The sequence below is a fragment of the Pipistrellus hanaki genome, assembly GCF_964339955.1.
Source record: "Pipistrellus hanaki genome assembly, chromosome: 15".
Taxonomy (NCBI): Eukaryota; Metazoa; Chordata; class Mammalia; order Chiroptera; family Vespertilionidae; genus Pipistrellus; species Pipistrellus hanaki.
This window is the reverse complement of record NC_140517.1, coordinates 25813897-25831189: the sequence shown is the minus strand read 5'-3', so window position 1 is coordinate 25831189 and position 17293 is coordinate 25813897. Positions and strand designations below refer to the sequence as shown.

The window sequence follows — 17293 nt, the reverse complement described above, 5'->3', positions numbered from 1 at the left end:
GACAGAACGTCTGGGCAGAAGCACACAGTGTGAAGGCCTCCAGGGGTGGTCTGGGGTGTGCAACCCACATAGGAAGCTCATGCTTGGGAGGGGACAGCGATAGAAGATGGAGCAGAGGCTAGACGGTGGGAGGTTTTTAAGATCACAGTGCATCAGACTTGCATTTAAAGCGACACAATGGCTGACCCAAGTTGAATGGAATGGGGGTGAGAGAGGATGCAGACACCCTTGGAGGCTACAGCAGAAAGCCTGGCAGGGCACGGTGATGTGAGGGAGGACATGCCCGGACCTCAGTGGTGGCAGCTGTGGTTTTCTTCCAGGTATGGAGGAGTATTTGCCCCGTCATTCTGAAATCTGTCCAGAGGTGCTACAGTGGCGTGACAGCCACCTGTCCTTAATGCAATGACAACTTTCCTGTAGTGGCCCACGCTGGACATGCTATGTGGCCACCAGACCTGAGCCCAGGCATTGCCTGCCGGTGTGAGTTTTCTTGAAGATGCCATGAGGAGGCATAAGAGAGCATTTCCTGAAAGTCTTGGCCAGAGGTCAGGATTGGAAGCTGCTCCATCACCTTCTGGAGCTGCTGATTGCTGTCTCCGGGAGAGGCCCTGGAGTCTGCGACCTCTGGGCAGAATGTGTCCCACCTAGTTGAAGGGGTTTGGGGAAAGAAGTTCGTGTAATCTGAGGCACCTCAGAGTCAAGCCGGGGAGCACAAACACCTTCCCAGCCCTCCCTTCTCCACTTCCCTTTTCCATCCCTCTGTCCCATAAAATTTACTGAGCGATTACCATGCAGTACAGTTCCATCCAGGAGGATACACCCTAATGGCGTGTTGTAGACCTGCACCTTTCCGGACAGGAGCCACAAGCCACATGTGGCTATTGAGCACTCGAAGTGAGGCCACTGCAACCGAGGTTCTGAATGTTTAAAAAATACGTTTTTATTGATTTTAGAGATGGGGGAAGGGAGAGGGAGAGAGAGAGAAACATTGATAAGAGAGAAACATTGATCTGCTGTGTCCTGCAAGACCCCTGCTGGGGACTGAGCCCACAACCCAGGCATGTGCCCTGACCAGGAATTGAACTAGTGACCTCTTGGTTCATAGAGTGATGCTTAACCACTGAACCACCCAGCTGGGCTTGAGTTTTTTAAATCCTCACCCAAGGATATATTTATTGATGGGAGAGAGAGAGAGAGAGAGAGAGAGAGAGAGAGAGAGAGAGAGAGAGAGAGAAACATTGATGTGAAAGAGAAACACTGCACATTTGTTCTCCAGCCCCAGTTGGGGCATCTGTGGAAGGTAATGGATCTCTCCCTCCCTCTCTCTTGATCTGCCCCCTCCCTCCCTCCCTTCCACTCTAAAAAAATCAATGGAAAATCCTTGGGTGAGGATTAACAACAACAAAAGTCAGGCTTTTAAAAATGCAAATGAAGGGCCCCAAACTACTGATCATAATTGTATTCCTAGGACAGGAAAGGATCCTGCAAGAGCCAGAGAGTCTTTTTCAACCTCTTGTCGGGGAGATTCCCTAAGTTCACCTTCCAGAAAAAGTCCTTTACAGCCAGCTGAGAGCTGGCCCCTTGGCCGCAAACCCATTTCCCTTGGCTTCCAGAACATCGGCCTCTTCCCGCCAGAGGGATTCTTGTATTTGACGAGCCTCTCTCTGCTCTGGGATGAAGCAGATCCCACTGTTTCTCGGGAGCAGGGTGGCTGCCTTTCCTGTCGAGTGAGTGCTTGGCTCGTCCTCAGTCATGAGAACCCGCCACACTGTCAGCTCGGCCCCTCAGCTGCTGCACGGAGCAGCTGCGAGCTTTCTGCCCAATGCGATGAGCCTGGAGATCACAGAGGGTGCTTGACAGCAACCAACCCTCCACAGCCCGAAACGCCACAGTCTGAATGGAAAACCGTCTTGGAGCGCCCGATAGCCACACAACCTACTGAGATCCCAGGCTAAAACAGGCTCCGTGCTTCTGCTCCACATTGGCCAGGAAGCAGACAGTGCCCAGACTTGGGAAACACACAAAACGGAGAACTAGCATCCAAACTCTGAAGGGCTACGACCATCAGGTGCCTTCAGTGACAGGTGTTTCTGGATGAGAGTCTTCCCCACCACAGAACTCAATGATTTATCTGCTTTGTTATCATTACTTGTTCAATAGCCCTCTCCCCTTTGCAGGTGTCAGAGATGAGGACTTGGACATCTTCTGGGGGGGCATCTTTCTGCTGACCACAGCTGCCTTGAAGTAGCCTCCCCTAAGTCTCGAATAGCACATTCACTGGTACCCATCTTCTGGAAGGTTCTTACGCTCTAAGCCAGAGCCCCGTCAGCTTCTGCTACCCCCGGCCCTTCTGCCCGCTCCAACTCAGTGATCCCAGGGGGTTAGTGCTGTGGTGCCCTGTGGGGAGCCTGGGAGTGCAGATGTCATATGGGGCCTTGATGCCCCAACTGTCCCACCAGGGAGTGAGGGGTGGGGGGGCCAGGAGCCTTCCATGGCACAGGAAAAGCTGAGTTGGTGTCAAATAAGGTGGCTGGCTGCCCAGGAAGAAGTGGCTTTAGTCCTTTCAGCTTTCTGCACTGGCCACTTCATCCAGTGTCCAAAGGCAGACCTGGGCAGGCATTGTGCCAGCCCAACCCAGGACCATGCCCAGGAGAGGGTGGTCATGCTGAGGAGGCGAGCACCCAGGTGATTTACCGGCTCCTTTAAAGGGAAGTGAAGGGCAGCATGGCAGGGGGGTGTGTGTCTGCTCTGATGCTCAGCACACGGGGCCTGCGTGCTCCAGGCAAGGGCATGGCCGTGCTCCTGAGAGCTGGGGAGGTGGCCGACTTTGGGGGTGAGTGGAGAGCTCAGGCCCACTCTGCCCCAGCCCTGCAGCGCTTTCCTGTGTGCGAGCCTGAGTGTAGGCCCTGCTCTGCGTGTCTTGGAATGTTTTAACATCTGGCTTGTTGTTCCACTTCACACGGAAACATGGGTCTCTCCTCAGTGTATTTGCTGCGTCTGGAAGGCGGTCCTGTCTCAGGCTAGCACCCAGGCTGAGGTGTCCAGGGAGGTGCCAGCTGGCAGTTCCCCTCAGCCCCTTTGGTGTCCAGTCTGGCACTTCCCACGAAGGCCACCTGCTTTTGGGGGAAGGTTTCTTGTGCCTAAAGCGCCTCCTCTCCTCTGATGCCAAGGGCTGGGCTCCACAGATGGCTGGGGGCCCCACCCAGCGACTTCCCAGGCCTGAGAGGACAGAAGCAAATGCGCTGTGCTTGAACCACTCCCTCCCCACACGGCCTGCAATGCCCTCTCCTGGGGGAGGAAACCGGGACTTCCTGGGAACCAGAAGTGTTTAATTTGAACCCAGGAGCATTTAAAGCTTTATTTATTTATAGGTTCTTACGTTTTAAAAAGTGTTGAGAAGAAAAAGAAACAAAATTAAAAGCAAGAAAAGAAAAAGTCGCCAGGCCCATAAGAGGCTCCTGAGGCCGAACAGTGATCGGCTGACTGGCACCAACCACAGGATGACCTGAGCGGCCGGAGCGGCTTCCTGTTTTGGTACACGGAGCAGCCAGATGCGAGCTGGCGCTGGTGACAGCCTGTGGCCGGGACACAGCAGAGTGCAGCACACACACTCCAGACCCCATGATTAGAGCGATGGCACAGTCACTGTCCACATGGAAAACTTCTGTCTGGGAACAGCTGAACGCCAGACTGAATTCCAGGAATGCAGGTGTAATTCAACACGATGGCAGGCAGACCAGCACACACAGTCAACTCAATCCCTGCTGGACCTGGGGTTTTCCCTAAACTCTCAGAAAACCACTCCTCACAAAGCCACAGCTGCAGCTTCACCATGTTGGAGAAATAACTAGTGATGGAGAAATCGGACCTTGTGCCCTGTCGGTATTCAAAGTTCCTGTTTCCTAAATGTTTGTTTTGTTCGTCTCAGTCAGGACACGAATAGAGTCAGGTTTCAGGAGGCAGATCGGTGTTTTAAATCTTGTAATAGTAGCTCTCCTTCATGTCTCTCCTGTTATTTCTTTGCAATCTGTTGTTTGAAGACATTGGGTTTTTAATCCTCAGTTTCCCACAGTTTGTATTGTGTAGATTGTATTGCCATAAACTTTACTTTTTAAGAAATTCCCTAGGATCGGTAGTTAGGTGGGAAATGGCTCAGACCAGACTCAGGCTCTGTCCATGGCACGTGTCCTTATCTTCTGGAAGCCAGTTTTATCCTCCTGTCTTCGTCTTGTGAGGTTAGCTTCTGTTGACTGATACCTGTTACCGTGACCAAATGATTCATAAGGTGAGACAAAATGGCAATGTGCTTCTTTACCCTTTCTTATCCTTCTTCTTTTTTTGAAAATATATTTTTATTGACTTCAGAGAGGAAGGGAGAAGGAGAGAGAGAAAAACATCAATGATGAGAGAGAATCATTGATCAGCTGCCTCTGCATGCCCCCTGCTGGGGATCAAGGCCACAACCCAGGCATGTGCCCTTAACTGGAATCGAACCCAGGACCCTTCAGTCCACAAGCCGATGCTCTATCCACTTAACTAAACCAGCAAGGGCTACCCTTTCTTCTTCATTTACTTGCTGGACTACGTTTCTAAAGAAAACATCTCCAATCTACTTGGTTCTGTGTTTCATACAAGAAAGACAATTTCCATCCTATATAATAAAAGGCTAATATGCAACAAATAAATAAATAAATAAATAAAAATAGAAAGACAATTTCCAAAATATTGAACAAGATTTTTAGTTTGTTTCATTTTATTACTGTTATGAGCTCATGGGTTTAAATGACATTTAAGTCCATTGGTAGATTAAAGTTGTTATTCCTTTTGATGTGTATGTGGGTTTGTCAGTGAATTGCTTCTTCTGAGTCCCTTTGAATTATTTCCTATGTATTTGATAGCATTCTTTTTTTTTTTTTTTAAAGATTGTTATTGATTTCAGAGAGGGAAGGAGAGGGTGAGAGAGAGATGAAAGTATCATTGATCAGCTACCTGCTACTTGCCCCTACTGGGGATTGAGCCTGCAACCTCGGTATGTGTCCTTGATGAGAATTGAACCCAGGACCCTTCAGTCCATCAGCCCACACTCTATCCACTGAGCCAAACCAGCCAGTGCTGATAGCATTCTTTTTTTTTCTTTCTTTAAAAAAAATTTTTTTTATTGATTTTCCAGAGAGGAAGGAAGAGGGATAGAGAGCCAGAAACGTTGATGAGAGAGAAACATCGACCAGCTGCCTCCTGCACACCCCCCCCCCCCCCCCCCCCGTCGGGGATGTGCCCGCAACCAATGCACATGCCCTTGATCAGAATCGAACCTGGGAGCCTTCAGTCCACAGACCGACGCTCTATTCACTGAGCCAAACTGGCTCTGGCTAGCATTCTTTTACATTCGACATTTTATTTTGAAAAAATCTTTCAATTTATGGAACAGTCAAAAGCATTGTACACAGAACTCCCATATTCCTTTTGCCCAGTCACTGTGCGGAGAAGACTCGCCACCCAGACACGGGACTCCAGTTTCCCTTTAACTTAAAGGAATGTCTGTACTGCCGCCGCTGCACGAGGTGTGCCCTCGCCCTGCCCTGTCCTTACCTTGGGAGCTGACGGCCTAGAATCACTGGCCACAGGAAACTGAGAAATGAGGGAAAGAGGGAGGCATAGCATGCTCACTTATATGTGAAACATTTTTCTAAAAAAATAATATTTTTAGATAACATGAGCCTCACCATGGAGAGAGTTCTGCCAGGACATCCCGGACTGTTCGCCTGGGATACCTCCTGCCCCCATTGTTGGGAAAGAGAAACCCACCCCCAATATACAGACATGCTTCCTCTTGGCTTCTCCTCACTCAGTTGCTCACACGTTAGAAGCTGCCCCGTGTCCCGAATGGATGCATCTCTGAGCTCCTCTCGAGGCCTGTGAGCACCCCCTTGTTTCACTCCTCATGTCATCAGCATCCCCAGTCTCCGCTGCCACAGCGCTGGCCTGAACTGTTCCTGCAGCCAAACCCCTTCCCCACCCCAAGCACCGGCCATGTTCAGGGGGTCCTATCATGAGCACCTTTGGCTGGTCCTTGTCCCAGGTTCCCTGGAGGAAGCCCTTCAGTCCTCCGAGTGTCCTCAGTGATAGGGATGAGTGCACACCACGCTGAGCCCAGTGGAGCACACTGGGCACATGCTGAGGAGGGGCCTCCGGGTGTGGGCCAGGCAGGCCAGAAAGACCAACCCAGGGCTTGCAGGTCAGTGGTTAGGCCCAAACTCTGGGGAGGAGAGGGCACTGGAGACTGATTCAAACTCTGGGCCAGTGATTGACAAGATGGTGCCTACATATTGAAAACCCAAGGAGAACACAGGTCCCGAAAGCTCAGGTGAGCCTCTCTGATGGGTGAAGCACATCTGAGGACTGGGAGGGAGGCCACAGGCTGAGGACATGGAAGCTTGGTGTGTGGGACCGCCCAGCATCTTCCGATCATCCCATCTCCCAGGAAGCTTTCCTCCACAATCCACTGTTCACGGCAGTAGTTCCTCCTTCATCAGGCCATCTCCTTAAACAGCCTGAACTTGTCCCAGAAATTCCCCCAGAACCCTCTTTTCTTTTTCTTTTTATTGATTCAGAGAGGAAGGGAGAGGGAGAGATAGAAATATCAATAATGAGAGAATCATTGATTGGCTACCTCCTGTACGCCCCCTATGTGATCGAGCCCGCAACCAGGCACATCCTCCCAACCAGAATCGAACCTGGGACCCATCAGTCCACAGGCCGGTGCTTTACCCACTGAGCCAAACCATCTGGGGCGGCCCTCATTTCTTTCGCAGGGTTCCTGCTTCACCACAGGCTCTCTGTGTTCCTTCTACACCTGATACTGTTTTCAGAGGCTGTGAACAGGACTCCCATGAGGGGTAAAGAGTGAACACTATGTGTTCTCTGTGCCCAGGGGTCCCTTGTCACAGCCCATTTCCAGGAAAGCTTGTTGGTGAACACCTGTCCCTGACTTTGAGTTTCTGGTTATTGTCTGGGTACCTGGGATGCTTTCTTCCTTTTCTCTGCTCTTCCCCATTCTTCTACCTCAGTATTGTCCCCATTTCCCCCCTCTCAGACTCTAGCTTAGGATCTGCCTGAAATTCTATTGTTTTTTTTCTAATATGTGGAAAAAATTCAGGATTATTTTTCAGAGTTAAGAAAGCTGTTTGAATAATCACAACCCCATTTAGCAACATTATCATTAGACAGTGAACAAGGGAATCAAACTGACACTATCACAAACATCACAGAGTGAGAATTCATCTTTATTATATTTTATTTCAAGAGATGCATAGCCCTGTGCTCTTTAATGATCTAAAATAACATACACACATGTCACCCAGGCAAGTTAAAAAATTATACTTGAATTCTCACAATCCAATAATATAGACCCACCCAAAAATTACATTACAAGAATAAAGAAGAACTGCTCACCCAGATATAATTAATATTAAATAAATATAATAGATAAAATCACAAAAACCTCAATGAATATGGGAACAGCATTATACAGTATTGACATATGTATTCAGCTATAACATTAGTAAACTATTCAAAACTACCTAACATAAATACAAAATTTATTAAATACTAGAGGCCCAGTGCACTGGGGGAAGGGGGAAGTGCCTTAGCCAGGCCTGTGCCCTCTCGCAGTCCAGGATCCCTTGGGGATGTCTGCCAGCTGGTTTAGGCCTGCTCCCCACAGGAGAGCAGTCAGACATCCCTCTCAGTCCCAGAGCCCTTGCTGGGCTCACTGCTCCCTAGCACTGCCTCAGAGGCGGAACAGTCTCCTGCCACTGCTGCTGCCCTTGCCAGCTTCTGGCTGAGCAGTGCCCTCCTGTGGGAGCTCACTGACTAACAAGGGGGCAGCTCCTGCCTTGAGCATCTGCCCCCTGGTGGTCAGTGCCCCTCACAGCGGCAGGACATTCTGCTGTTCATTACATAGGATGAGAATAAATATAACAATCCTATGGGCAACATTTTCAAAATAAACCAATAGAATGTATAGCATACATTCATTCATCTACCATCAACTTAGGGCTCTCATTTTATAATTTTCAAGTATTTCTCTCCTTCAGATGGCTTTGAACGGTTGCTCCCAGGTGTAGAAAATGTGGGACCTGCAGCTTCTGCCTCAGGGGAGATTTGAGGTAAGCAATGTGAAATTTGGGATGGGGCCTCAGGAAGGGATGGAATCTGAAAGAACCCTAGATCCTGATTGCCCTCCTGCAGACCCCTAGAAGTGCTCCTAGGGACAGACAGACAGAGCTATAGAGCTTGCCAGAGATAGTTCTAGGCTCTTCTGGATGGTGATTCCCTTCCTGCCGTCTGTCTTGAGCATCTGGATTGACTTCCTGCAGAAAAGTGGAGTGTGCCCTGGGCTCAGCGATCTGGAGGTGAGAGGAAGAGACAGGATGTCACATTCCAACCAGGTGGCTCTCCACAGGTAAAGATTAAATCCCTAGAAAATTTAAACCGAGTTCAGACTCACCTATAGACCCCATTTAACCTCCAGTTCCTCCTTCAACCAACAATTGTACTGTTTTCAATTGTGATGCTTGTACTTTGAAGACCCTGAGTCTAAACATCCCTTAATATACCCAGCGAGCTGCCGTATAGCCAGGACTCCAGGTGACTCTGTACGGGGGCAGCACAGTTAGGGAGAGAGCTGCTCTCTCTCACTCACATCTTGGTCCTCTCGTGCTCCTTCACATCTGAACTCCCAGCCACACTGCAAGCATCACTGCCATGTCAGCACCACAGACCATGAGCCCAGGTGCCCCATCCCTGCTGCTACCTCTGGATCCTGATGTTTAACCCTCATACCGAGTCTGAATGAGGCTAGTGCTACAGTGTGAGTGTTTGTGACCCCCAAATGCATAATCCCTGAGGTGGTGGTGATAGGAGGTGGGGGCCTTTGGGAGGTGGTTAGGTCATTGGATGGGGCCCCTAAGAATGAGCTTATTGTCTGCCCTTAGGACACACCCCAGAGAGATGCCTCGCCCCTTCCCCTGTGTAAGGACATGGCGACATGTTGGCATCTGAGGCACAGAAGACGGTCCTCATCAGAACCCACCGTGCCGACCTCAGCCTTCCAGCCTCCAGAGCTGTGAGAATAAATGTCTAAATGTCTGTTGTCGATCAGATGTGGTATTTTGCTATAGCGGCCAGATGGACTAAGATAGCTAGGTCACAAGATTTTAACCAAAACTGAATCCTCTGCCCAAATCTGTAACTCCCACATGTTGATCAGAGGAAGCCATGGCAGAGCCAGGATTTCTCAACCTTAGTTCATTCTGACAAACTTCCTTGACATATACTTGAGGGGAGACGGGTAATGGTGCAAGGGGAGAGATTGGTGAGCCGGGGGAAATGACGAACACACGGTGATCTGGCCATAGGCGATTTGATTGCATGTAAACTTGGATGAACACATAGCTGGTCAGGATCTATGTATTGATCTTTGGATATAGAGATGTTCCATCTGATATCCTATTGTTAGACATTGACTTTGTCGCAGACAGTCCCTATAGTTGGCATTCCCGAGGGATGAAAAGGCCCAAGTGAATGAATAACAGAAAGGCACAATATATGGAAGAAAAAAAACACCTGGAAACTTACTCACTTTTCACAAAACTCAACATTTCAATAAAGCTCTTATTTGGACCCAATTGCTCTGTTTAAAATGATTCCACCAAATCTTGAGGTCTGGCCCCCACACATCCCACTGAGGTGCTGTGTGTGAGCTCTGGCTGGGAGCTGAGTCAGTGCCTGGTGATGGGGAGGGGGACGATGAGCATGGGTCTAGGCACTGGATTCCTGGGATTTCTTAAAGAGACAACAAACCCTTCCCTCTGTACCTGTGAGGACACAGACCCGCCTTCCTTCAGACCTACCTTAGGCTCGGTGGCCTCGGAAAGGAGGGCACGATCTCGTCCCCACACCCAGAGCTCTGGATCAAAAGCATGGATCTGGAAGGACAAACAGCCCCCCGAGAAGATGATGACTCTCCAGGTGGACCCCATCCCGTCCCTGGCCCAGCCTCCAATTCTTTGTCATCCCCAAGTGCCTAAACCGATCCCCCTCAGTCCCCGGTCTCCCCCATCTGGCTCCCCTCCCCAATCCCACAGCCCACCTACCTCTTCGCACTCTTCTCGCGTGACCCTCGCCCTCCAGCTCATGGAGCAGAAGAACTGGAATCGCAGTTTGTGGAACAGGCGGCGCTGCGGGCAGCTGTTCTCCCCGTAGAGGAAGAACAAGATGGCCCCTTTTGGGGCGTGGTAATTGTCTTCCATGTCCAGGGCCAGGTAGCTGAGGAAGGACATTAGGTTGCTCGTCAGGAGCAGGGCAGGAAGGACCCTGTCTCTGGTCAGCTTCCCGGAAAGCACACAGGCTGGGTCCTCCTCACACAGGCCCTGGGGGCCCTATCCGTGTCTCCCAGGGCCACCCAGGCACCAGGCAGCTGAGCGGGACTGAGAGCACCTCTCAGGCCTTGACGATGAAGGTCAAATTCAATGGGGAAGCAGGTCCTTCCCTTCACCCGTAGGGTAGTGCACACCTGCCTCCTATAGTCAGTGTCCACACAGCTCCGAGGGCAGGGCCTGACCGGCCCATTTCCATCTCCATCACTTTCCTACCAAGTGACTAACAGGCCCATTAACTCAACAGCACTTTTAAATTCCCTTCCCGTCCTCACATCCCCTGGCACATGAGATGGACTATACGGGGTTGCACAGAATGAATAAATGAATGAATGAATGAACGAATGATTTTTCTCACAGTCAAGTAGAAAACTGATTACCTTACAGACTCAATATAATTTGAACATTTGCAACATAAAATTGCCCAGTGTTTTAAGAGCCCAATGATGTTTTGACAAGCGCCCTCCTCCTCAATAAGTGCCTAACTTAATGGGATTAGGGAAGGAGAAAGGGAGAGATGAGAAATAATTGTAATCCAAAATATCACATTGTAGCAGGATTTTAATTAAAGTGCTATTGGCCAGTAGAAATTGTGGGGTCAGAGATGGTAACCAAAGATTCTGATGTTTGAATCGATTTTAGTGATATGTCTTCTTTCCAGATACATACATGTAAAAAAATACTTAGATGGGAAATATAACGTAAGAATACAGGAAAGGGTGTTTGGGAGAGCAGTAAACAAAGAATGGGATATAGGGTGGAAAGCAAGTTGGATGGAGATCACAAAGAGCTGAATTCAAGCTGAGAATCCAGGCCTTGAATCAGAAGGTAATTAGCAAATGAAATTGTGGAGTGGACGGTGAAGTGGTTAGACCTGTGTTTTGGAAGGATATTCAGGGAGACTTGTAAGAAACATCCCTGGGTAGGATTTTACCAGAGACCTGTTTTATTGATTGCTTGCTTGCTGGATTGATTGTTGATTCTCACCTGAGGATATTTTTTTCCATTGATGTTTAAGAGGAGTGGAAGAAAGGATGGAAGGAAGGAGAGAGTGAGATACCTCTGTGAGAGACACATTGATTGATGCTTTCCTCACTTGCCCAACCAGGGCCTGGCATGAACCTGCAACCTGTGTACGTGCCCCAACTGGGAATCGAAGCCAGGACCTTTCAGTGTAGGGGATAGCACCCATAACAACTGAGCCACTCCAGCTGGATCTGTGTTACTGAGTGAGGGCTGGACTGGAGGAGGAAGGCCATGACTTTTGGATTGCTATAGGAGTGAGAGAGAAGGAGAGAGAGGGACTTAATTAATAATGACAGGTCCCAAGTGTGTTTACTTGGGAGCAAAGTGGTGTCCATCCTCTATAACACTTTTGTGTTTTCTTTGACTTTGCTCAGTCTTTTCACTGTTGGCTTTAACAACGAATAGCATTACAAAACATGATACTACAATCTGTCGGTTTACACACAAAGGAAACTATTATACAAATAGGTGGGGGGAAAACGGGTGAAAGGTCACTCCTCTCCCTCCATCTCCCCAAGGTAAGAATATTTAATGATGGGAATAAGCAAGGTACTCACAGGGCCAGGAAGAAATGAATTCGCTGGTACTGCCAGGAGAAGAGGCCCAGGCGGCTGAAATAAGCAACCACCATGGACAGGAGATACTGACGGAGAGAGAACAAACATAAAGGATCCTGAGGAGCGGGGCTGAGGCAGGGATGCCCATCCACACTGCAGGAGACCCCTCGTCCTCGAAGGAGAGGGTGACAAGGCCTCAGTTTGGAGAGACAACGTGGGCTCAGAAGGCTCTCCCTGCCCCCAGATAGCGGAGCAGGAATACTTCTTACCTTGTCAGAGAGCCTCAGGTTTGTGTCCCAGGCCAGGAATCTCTTAATGACAGGGTCCTCTGTGAAAGAGGGCGGATGTGAGCTTGGGGACAGCTACAGGGTTGCCACGGGAGCGTTCAGGGGCCAAGAGCAGAGCCATGGCCCTCCTGGGGAATTTTAGGATTGTGGCCAAGGCCGAGGCCAGTACGAAGAGGAACAGAGGAGACTGTTCCTGGGGCAAGGAAGCACTGGTGACCCCTGGACCTTACCCACCCAGTCTGGGGCGACTGACAGGTGGGGTGTCAGTCACATATCTGTAAGATTCAGAGCTTAAATAATCCATCCACATGCATGGATGTACCCCTGCCAGTGCCCTGGCCATCGTCCACGGACAGTGCCCTCAGGGTGGGAAGGAGGCCTTGTGCCCTCGTACACAGATGACGGTGTTTAGACTCAGAAGGCCGGTCAGAGCTGAGAAGTCGCAGAGGGTGCATTTGGAACCGAGCTGCCTGATCCCAGTGCAGACCCTCTCAGCTGTAGCCTAGTCCTCCATTTTCTCTAAGTGCCCCCTGAATGATGGACACGAGCCCTCCTAGGAGAGGGAGCTCACTAACGGGCAGGGCATTCCTCTCTGTTGGGAAAGAGTCCTTCCAGGAAGGCCCTTTTGAAACAGGAGGATTGGAGGGTGCTCTCCAGGGTCCCTTCCTACCCAGCAGCCTGGTGAAGGCCTGATGGTGCTCTGGTCGCGCTGAAGACACCCGCTGCCTCTTCAGCTTCTTGAGCCCACACAGAGACTCCACCACCCAGAAGTCCTGAGCCCCGGAGGCAGGCTCCTCCTCTGTCCCCTCCTTTGTGGGCCACGCCCTCTTCCTCTTCCAGCCAGCAGATCCAGGCAGGGCATTGCTCTCTGCACAGGGGCCTGTGTAAAGGAACCAGGCTACAGTACACAGCATTTGCCCCTGGAATTCAGTTACTGGTCACAAAACCCCCTCCCCCACTCCATCCTATTTACTGCTCCCCCCTCTCCGCCAAACACAAACCCCTCCATTCTCTCCAGTCTCATAGACTACTGGCCCTCTCCTCAGCCATCGTTCTGTTCCTCTGGTCATTGTTCCATATCTCTGCCCTCAAAACTGGTCCTCGTTAGAGATAATTCCTCCACTGTTTCCTCCCTTCCCCTCTCACACCCTTGGCTCTCATCTCCTCGCCTCCTTCTTAGCTTCCCTGTGTGTCCTTTCGTGGGGATTTCCTTGTCCCCAGCCCCTGTGCTCTTCTCCAGCCCCAGGCTTTCTGAATCTCTCTTTCACACACACCCCACTCAGGTTCCCCTTCCTTAATGGTCAGCCCTCTCCAATCCCTCTGCCCCCAGTCTCCTCACCTGGTGGTCCTGGGACTACTTCAACCTCTCTCACCTCCAGGGGGCACCCTGAGCAGCTAGGCTGTGGTCTCTGGTTCTCAAGCTGGAAACTTGGGCCACAGCTGGCCATGATTTCTCCCAAATCTTGCCTTTCAGGACACCTAGACTCTGATCTGTTCAAATTGTTGGAGAAGATGCTGGTGCCCACCTCTGTTGCTAAGCACTACGGAATTTGGTCTTTCCAATCAGGGAGGTCAAAGCCTCTGATGTCATTGGCCATTCCAACAGCTGGAATGATCCAAACCCATGTAACTGCCATGTGTGCACTGTTCCTAGAAATCAGGGCCAACCATAACTCCTGCCACTGACCCAACAGCCTCTGTCCAGCCTCCAGCACCATCCTCTATGGCAGTGTCACTCTTATTTTTTTTAAAAAACATAGAGAAGTGCTCAGACCTTACAAGAATGAGATACGTGTGTAAAAAAGATCCCAGGTACACTGACCCCTCTTATTGAATAGTTACTTAAAACACTCCGTTTGCCAAAGCTGGGTGGTTACAGACACAATGTTCAGGGTTCTGTCCTGGAGGACATGAGTCTCCCAGCCTCAGGCATCTTTTAGTCCAAGAGACTGCGAGAACCTAAAATCCTTGGAAACGACCCATGTGCTCACACACTCAGGTGGTGCCTACAATTTCAGGGAGTCTCCAAATTGCCCAAAGCCTGCCCCTCAATTCCAATTAAACTGTATTCTGCATATGTTCAGCCTGTGTAACATTCTTGACCCAGACATTTCACTACCTCTCTGTAGAGAGCGCCTGGGAAGGCACATGGGCATTTCTTTAATTATTGTCAGTTGATCATGTGGCGTTGGCAAAGCCACATCCTGGAAACACACTTTGCCAGAGGCAGGAGTGTTGTCAGCTTGACCTTCAGCCCAGGTGCCAGGGTGTGGGTTTTGTTATTTAAATCCAGCCAAGCACCAGGAATGAATTGGACTCGGGCCCACCCAAGAATGCACATAATCTTTTATTTTGACTTTTAGTTAAACTTCTTGTATTTTTCTGTATAAATTAAACACACTGTATTGGCCTAGTATCAGTTACTGTCCCTGTCCCTGTCCATCTCTTTACAAGGAGATGCTGTGTGTCAGAGACTCCGCAGCCGTTAAATACTGACTCTCCCGTCTCTCCCCGGTCTCTGGTAGCCACTATTCACCCCTCTGTCTTTATGAGATTGGCCCCTCATATAAGTGGGATCAGTATGTGTCCATTTATTTCTGGCTCATTCAGAGAGCATAATGACTGCAGGGTTCATTCATGTTGTGGCCTGTGCCAGGATGTCCTTCCTTTTTAAGGATGAACAATATCCATTACAAAGGTCATGTTTTGCTTATCCATCTATCGGTTGATGGACAGGTGCTTGTTCCCATCTCTTGGCTCTGAGACTTGCTTCTGACCCATTGTTTGAACTTTGGTGAGAAATGCTAGATGTACTCAAACTTTTATTTTATTTTATTTTTAAAAATTATTTTATTGATTTTTTACAGAGAGGAAGAGAGAGGGATAGAGAGTTAGAAACATCAATAAGAGAGAATTATTGATCAGCCGCCTCCTGCACATCCTCTACTGGGGATGTGCCCACAACCAAGGTACATGCCCTTGGCCGGAATCAAATCTGGGACCTTTCAGTCTATAGGCCGATGCTCTATTCACTGGCCAAACCTGTTTTGGCTTCTTGTGGGTTTTAAAGATTCTGTTGTCTGTCCCCTTGTAACTGTGACTCGCCACAAGAAAACAAGTATTTTGCCTGGTCAGTGCAGGTCAAGTGATGGATGGTACTTGTCATTTTTTTTTCTACGAATGCCAAGAGCCCAAAGTGCCCTGGGTGCCCCTTTCACCCCTCCCTCCCCGCAGCCCCCTCAGCCCCCGCTGGCATTACCCTCTGCCCTGTGCCCTTCCCCGCACTGCCTACAGAGGAGCCCTGGCCTGTACAGCCTTCTGGATGGGCCTTTTCTGTCTTCGCTGCCCATCTGGCTAGCATGACACTGGCTTGCTTTCTTTTGCTTTTCATGCTGACTTATAACTTAGTCTTAAATGTTTATAAATATTTCCAGTTTGGGTCATACTAGTAAACATGTTCTTCCACATTTATTTGTCACTTTAGTTTATCTTCCAGGATTACCATATCATTCTGTAGCATTTGAGAAACTGAGTACTTTAAATAAATTTGAGTAAGCGTTTGTGGGTGGGATTCCTAGTTCAAGAGCACCCTCTTCAGGGAGGCCTGGGGTATCGCGTCTCTCGTGGTGGGGAGGTGGGAGTTCCTTTTCTTTCTCTGGGTTCTTAATCTCCCCTTCCTGGCTCTGGCCACCATGTTAATCACTGTCTTTGGGCGGTGTGCCAACAGCTGACTCTGAGGCTTGGCATACTTGATGGTGTCTTTCTCCACCGCTCCCTCCCCTCCCCACCAACCCCTGGGCAGGAGGACTCTTGCTGGGCCAGGCATTCTTGGATGTGACTGGGGCCCAGCAGGTTCCCACTGTATTTGTGGTCTGGTCCCCAGAGGTGCCTGTGAGATCTCCAACACGGAGCCTGTATGTTAAGGTCTGCTCAGGTCTTTGCCATTTACAATCCTCTGGGGACACTCTCCTCTCCATTTTCACAAATGGAACTTCAGTGCTTCTGTCCTTGCAGGTCAGGGCAGGCTTCTCCTCCAAAAGGCCGGAGCCCTGTGCCCCCTCCCCCAGGGCAGGGGAGCGAGCGGCGGGTGTGCAGGAAACCTCGCTCTGAGAGAGCTGGGACTGCCGGTCCCAGAGCCTTGTCCCCTCGGCCTGACACTGGCTGGTGAAACGGGCAAGCAGCTCTGGTTCTGTGATCACAGAGCTGTCTGGGCACTTCCTGCACTGAAGTGTCTTTTAACATTCACCCTGTGGCTTGTTCCCTTGTCCTCTGTAACTAACCTAAAATCCCTCAGCGTCTGCACTTCTAATTTGTTCCTTTTCATTTTAAAAAATCTTTATTGACTTCAGAGAGGAAGGGAGAGGAGAGAGAGAGAAACATCAATGATGAGAGAGAATCATTGATTGGCCCCACACTGGAGATCGAGCCTGCAACCAGGGTACGTGCCCCGACCGGGAGTCCAACCATGATCTTCCGCTTCATAGGTCGACATTCAACCCCAGAGCTACGCTGGCCAGGCTGATTGGTTTCTTAATTTGTTATCCATGTTTTCTAAAACCTGCTTTCTTTCTTTTTTTTTTTTTTAATATATTTTATTGATTTTGTACAGAGAGGAAGAGAGAGAGATAGAGAGTTAGAAACATCGATGAGAGAGTGTCATCGATCAGCTGCCTCTTGCACACCCCCCACTGGGGATATGCCCGCAACCAAGGTACATGCCCTTGACCGGAATCGAACCCGGGACCCTTCAGTCCCCAAGCCGACGCTCTATCCATTGAGCCAAACCGGTCTTGGCTAAAACCTGCTTTCTTGAGGTTAGAAGCGCTTGTAAAGCTTCCTTTTTAAGCCAGAGGAAGAACAATGTGGTTTCCCCTTCTCCTTATGCCTGAAGGTGAACCTGGGCAAGCTGCTGAAACCTGCCACCAAGTCAAAAACCAGCCTGGGACAGTCGTGGGAATGCTATTTTCAACCAACAGTACATGAC

The 17293-nt window shown here is 49.7% G+C and overlaps 1 protein-coding gene across 1 annotated transcript; it reads right to left on the bottom strand.

The window, feature by feature from the left end:
- Positions 1–8254: 8254 nt before the first annotated feature.
- On the bottom strand, positions 8255–14027 carry LOC311633845 (speedy protein E4-like; the record flags this gene model as incomplete). Its single annotated transcript, XM_084906862.1, has 7 exons — positions 8255–8266; positions 9915–9989; positions 10158–10329; positions 12023–12108; positions 12292–12350; positions 12980–13189; positions 13997–14027. 7 exons carry the CDS (start codon positions 14025–14027, stop codon positions 8255–8257), a joined length of 645 nt encoding a protein of 214 aa, XP_084762988.1.
- Between the last annotated feature and the right edge of the window lie 3266 nt (positions 14028–17293).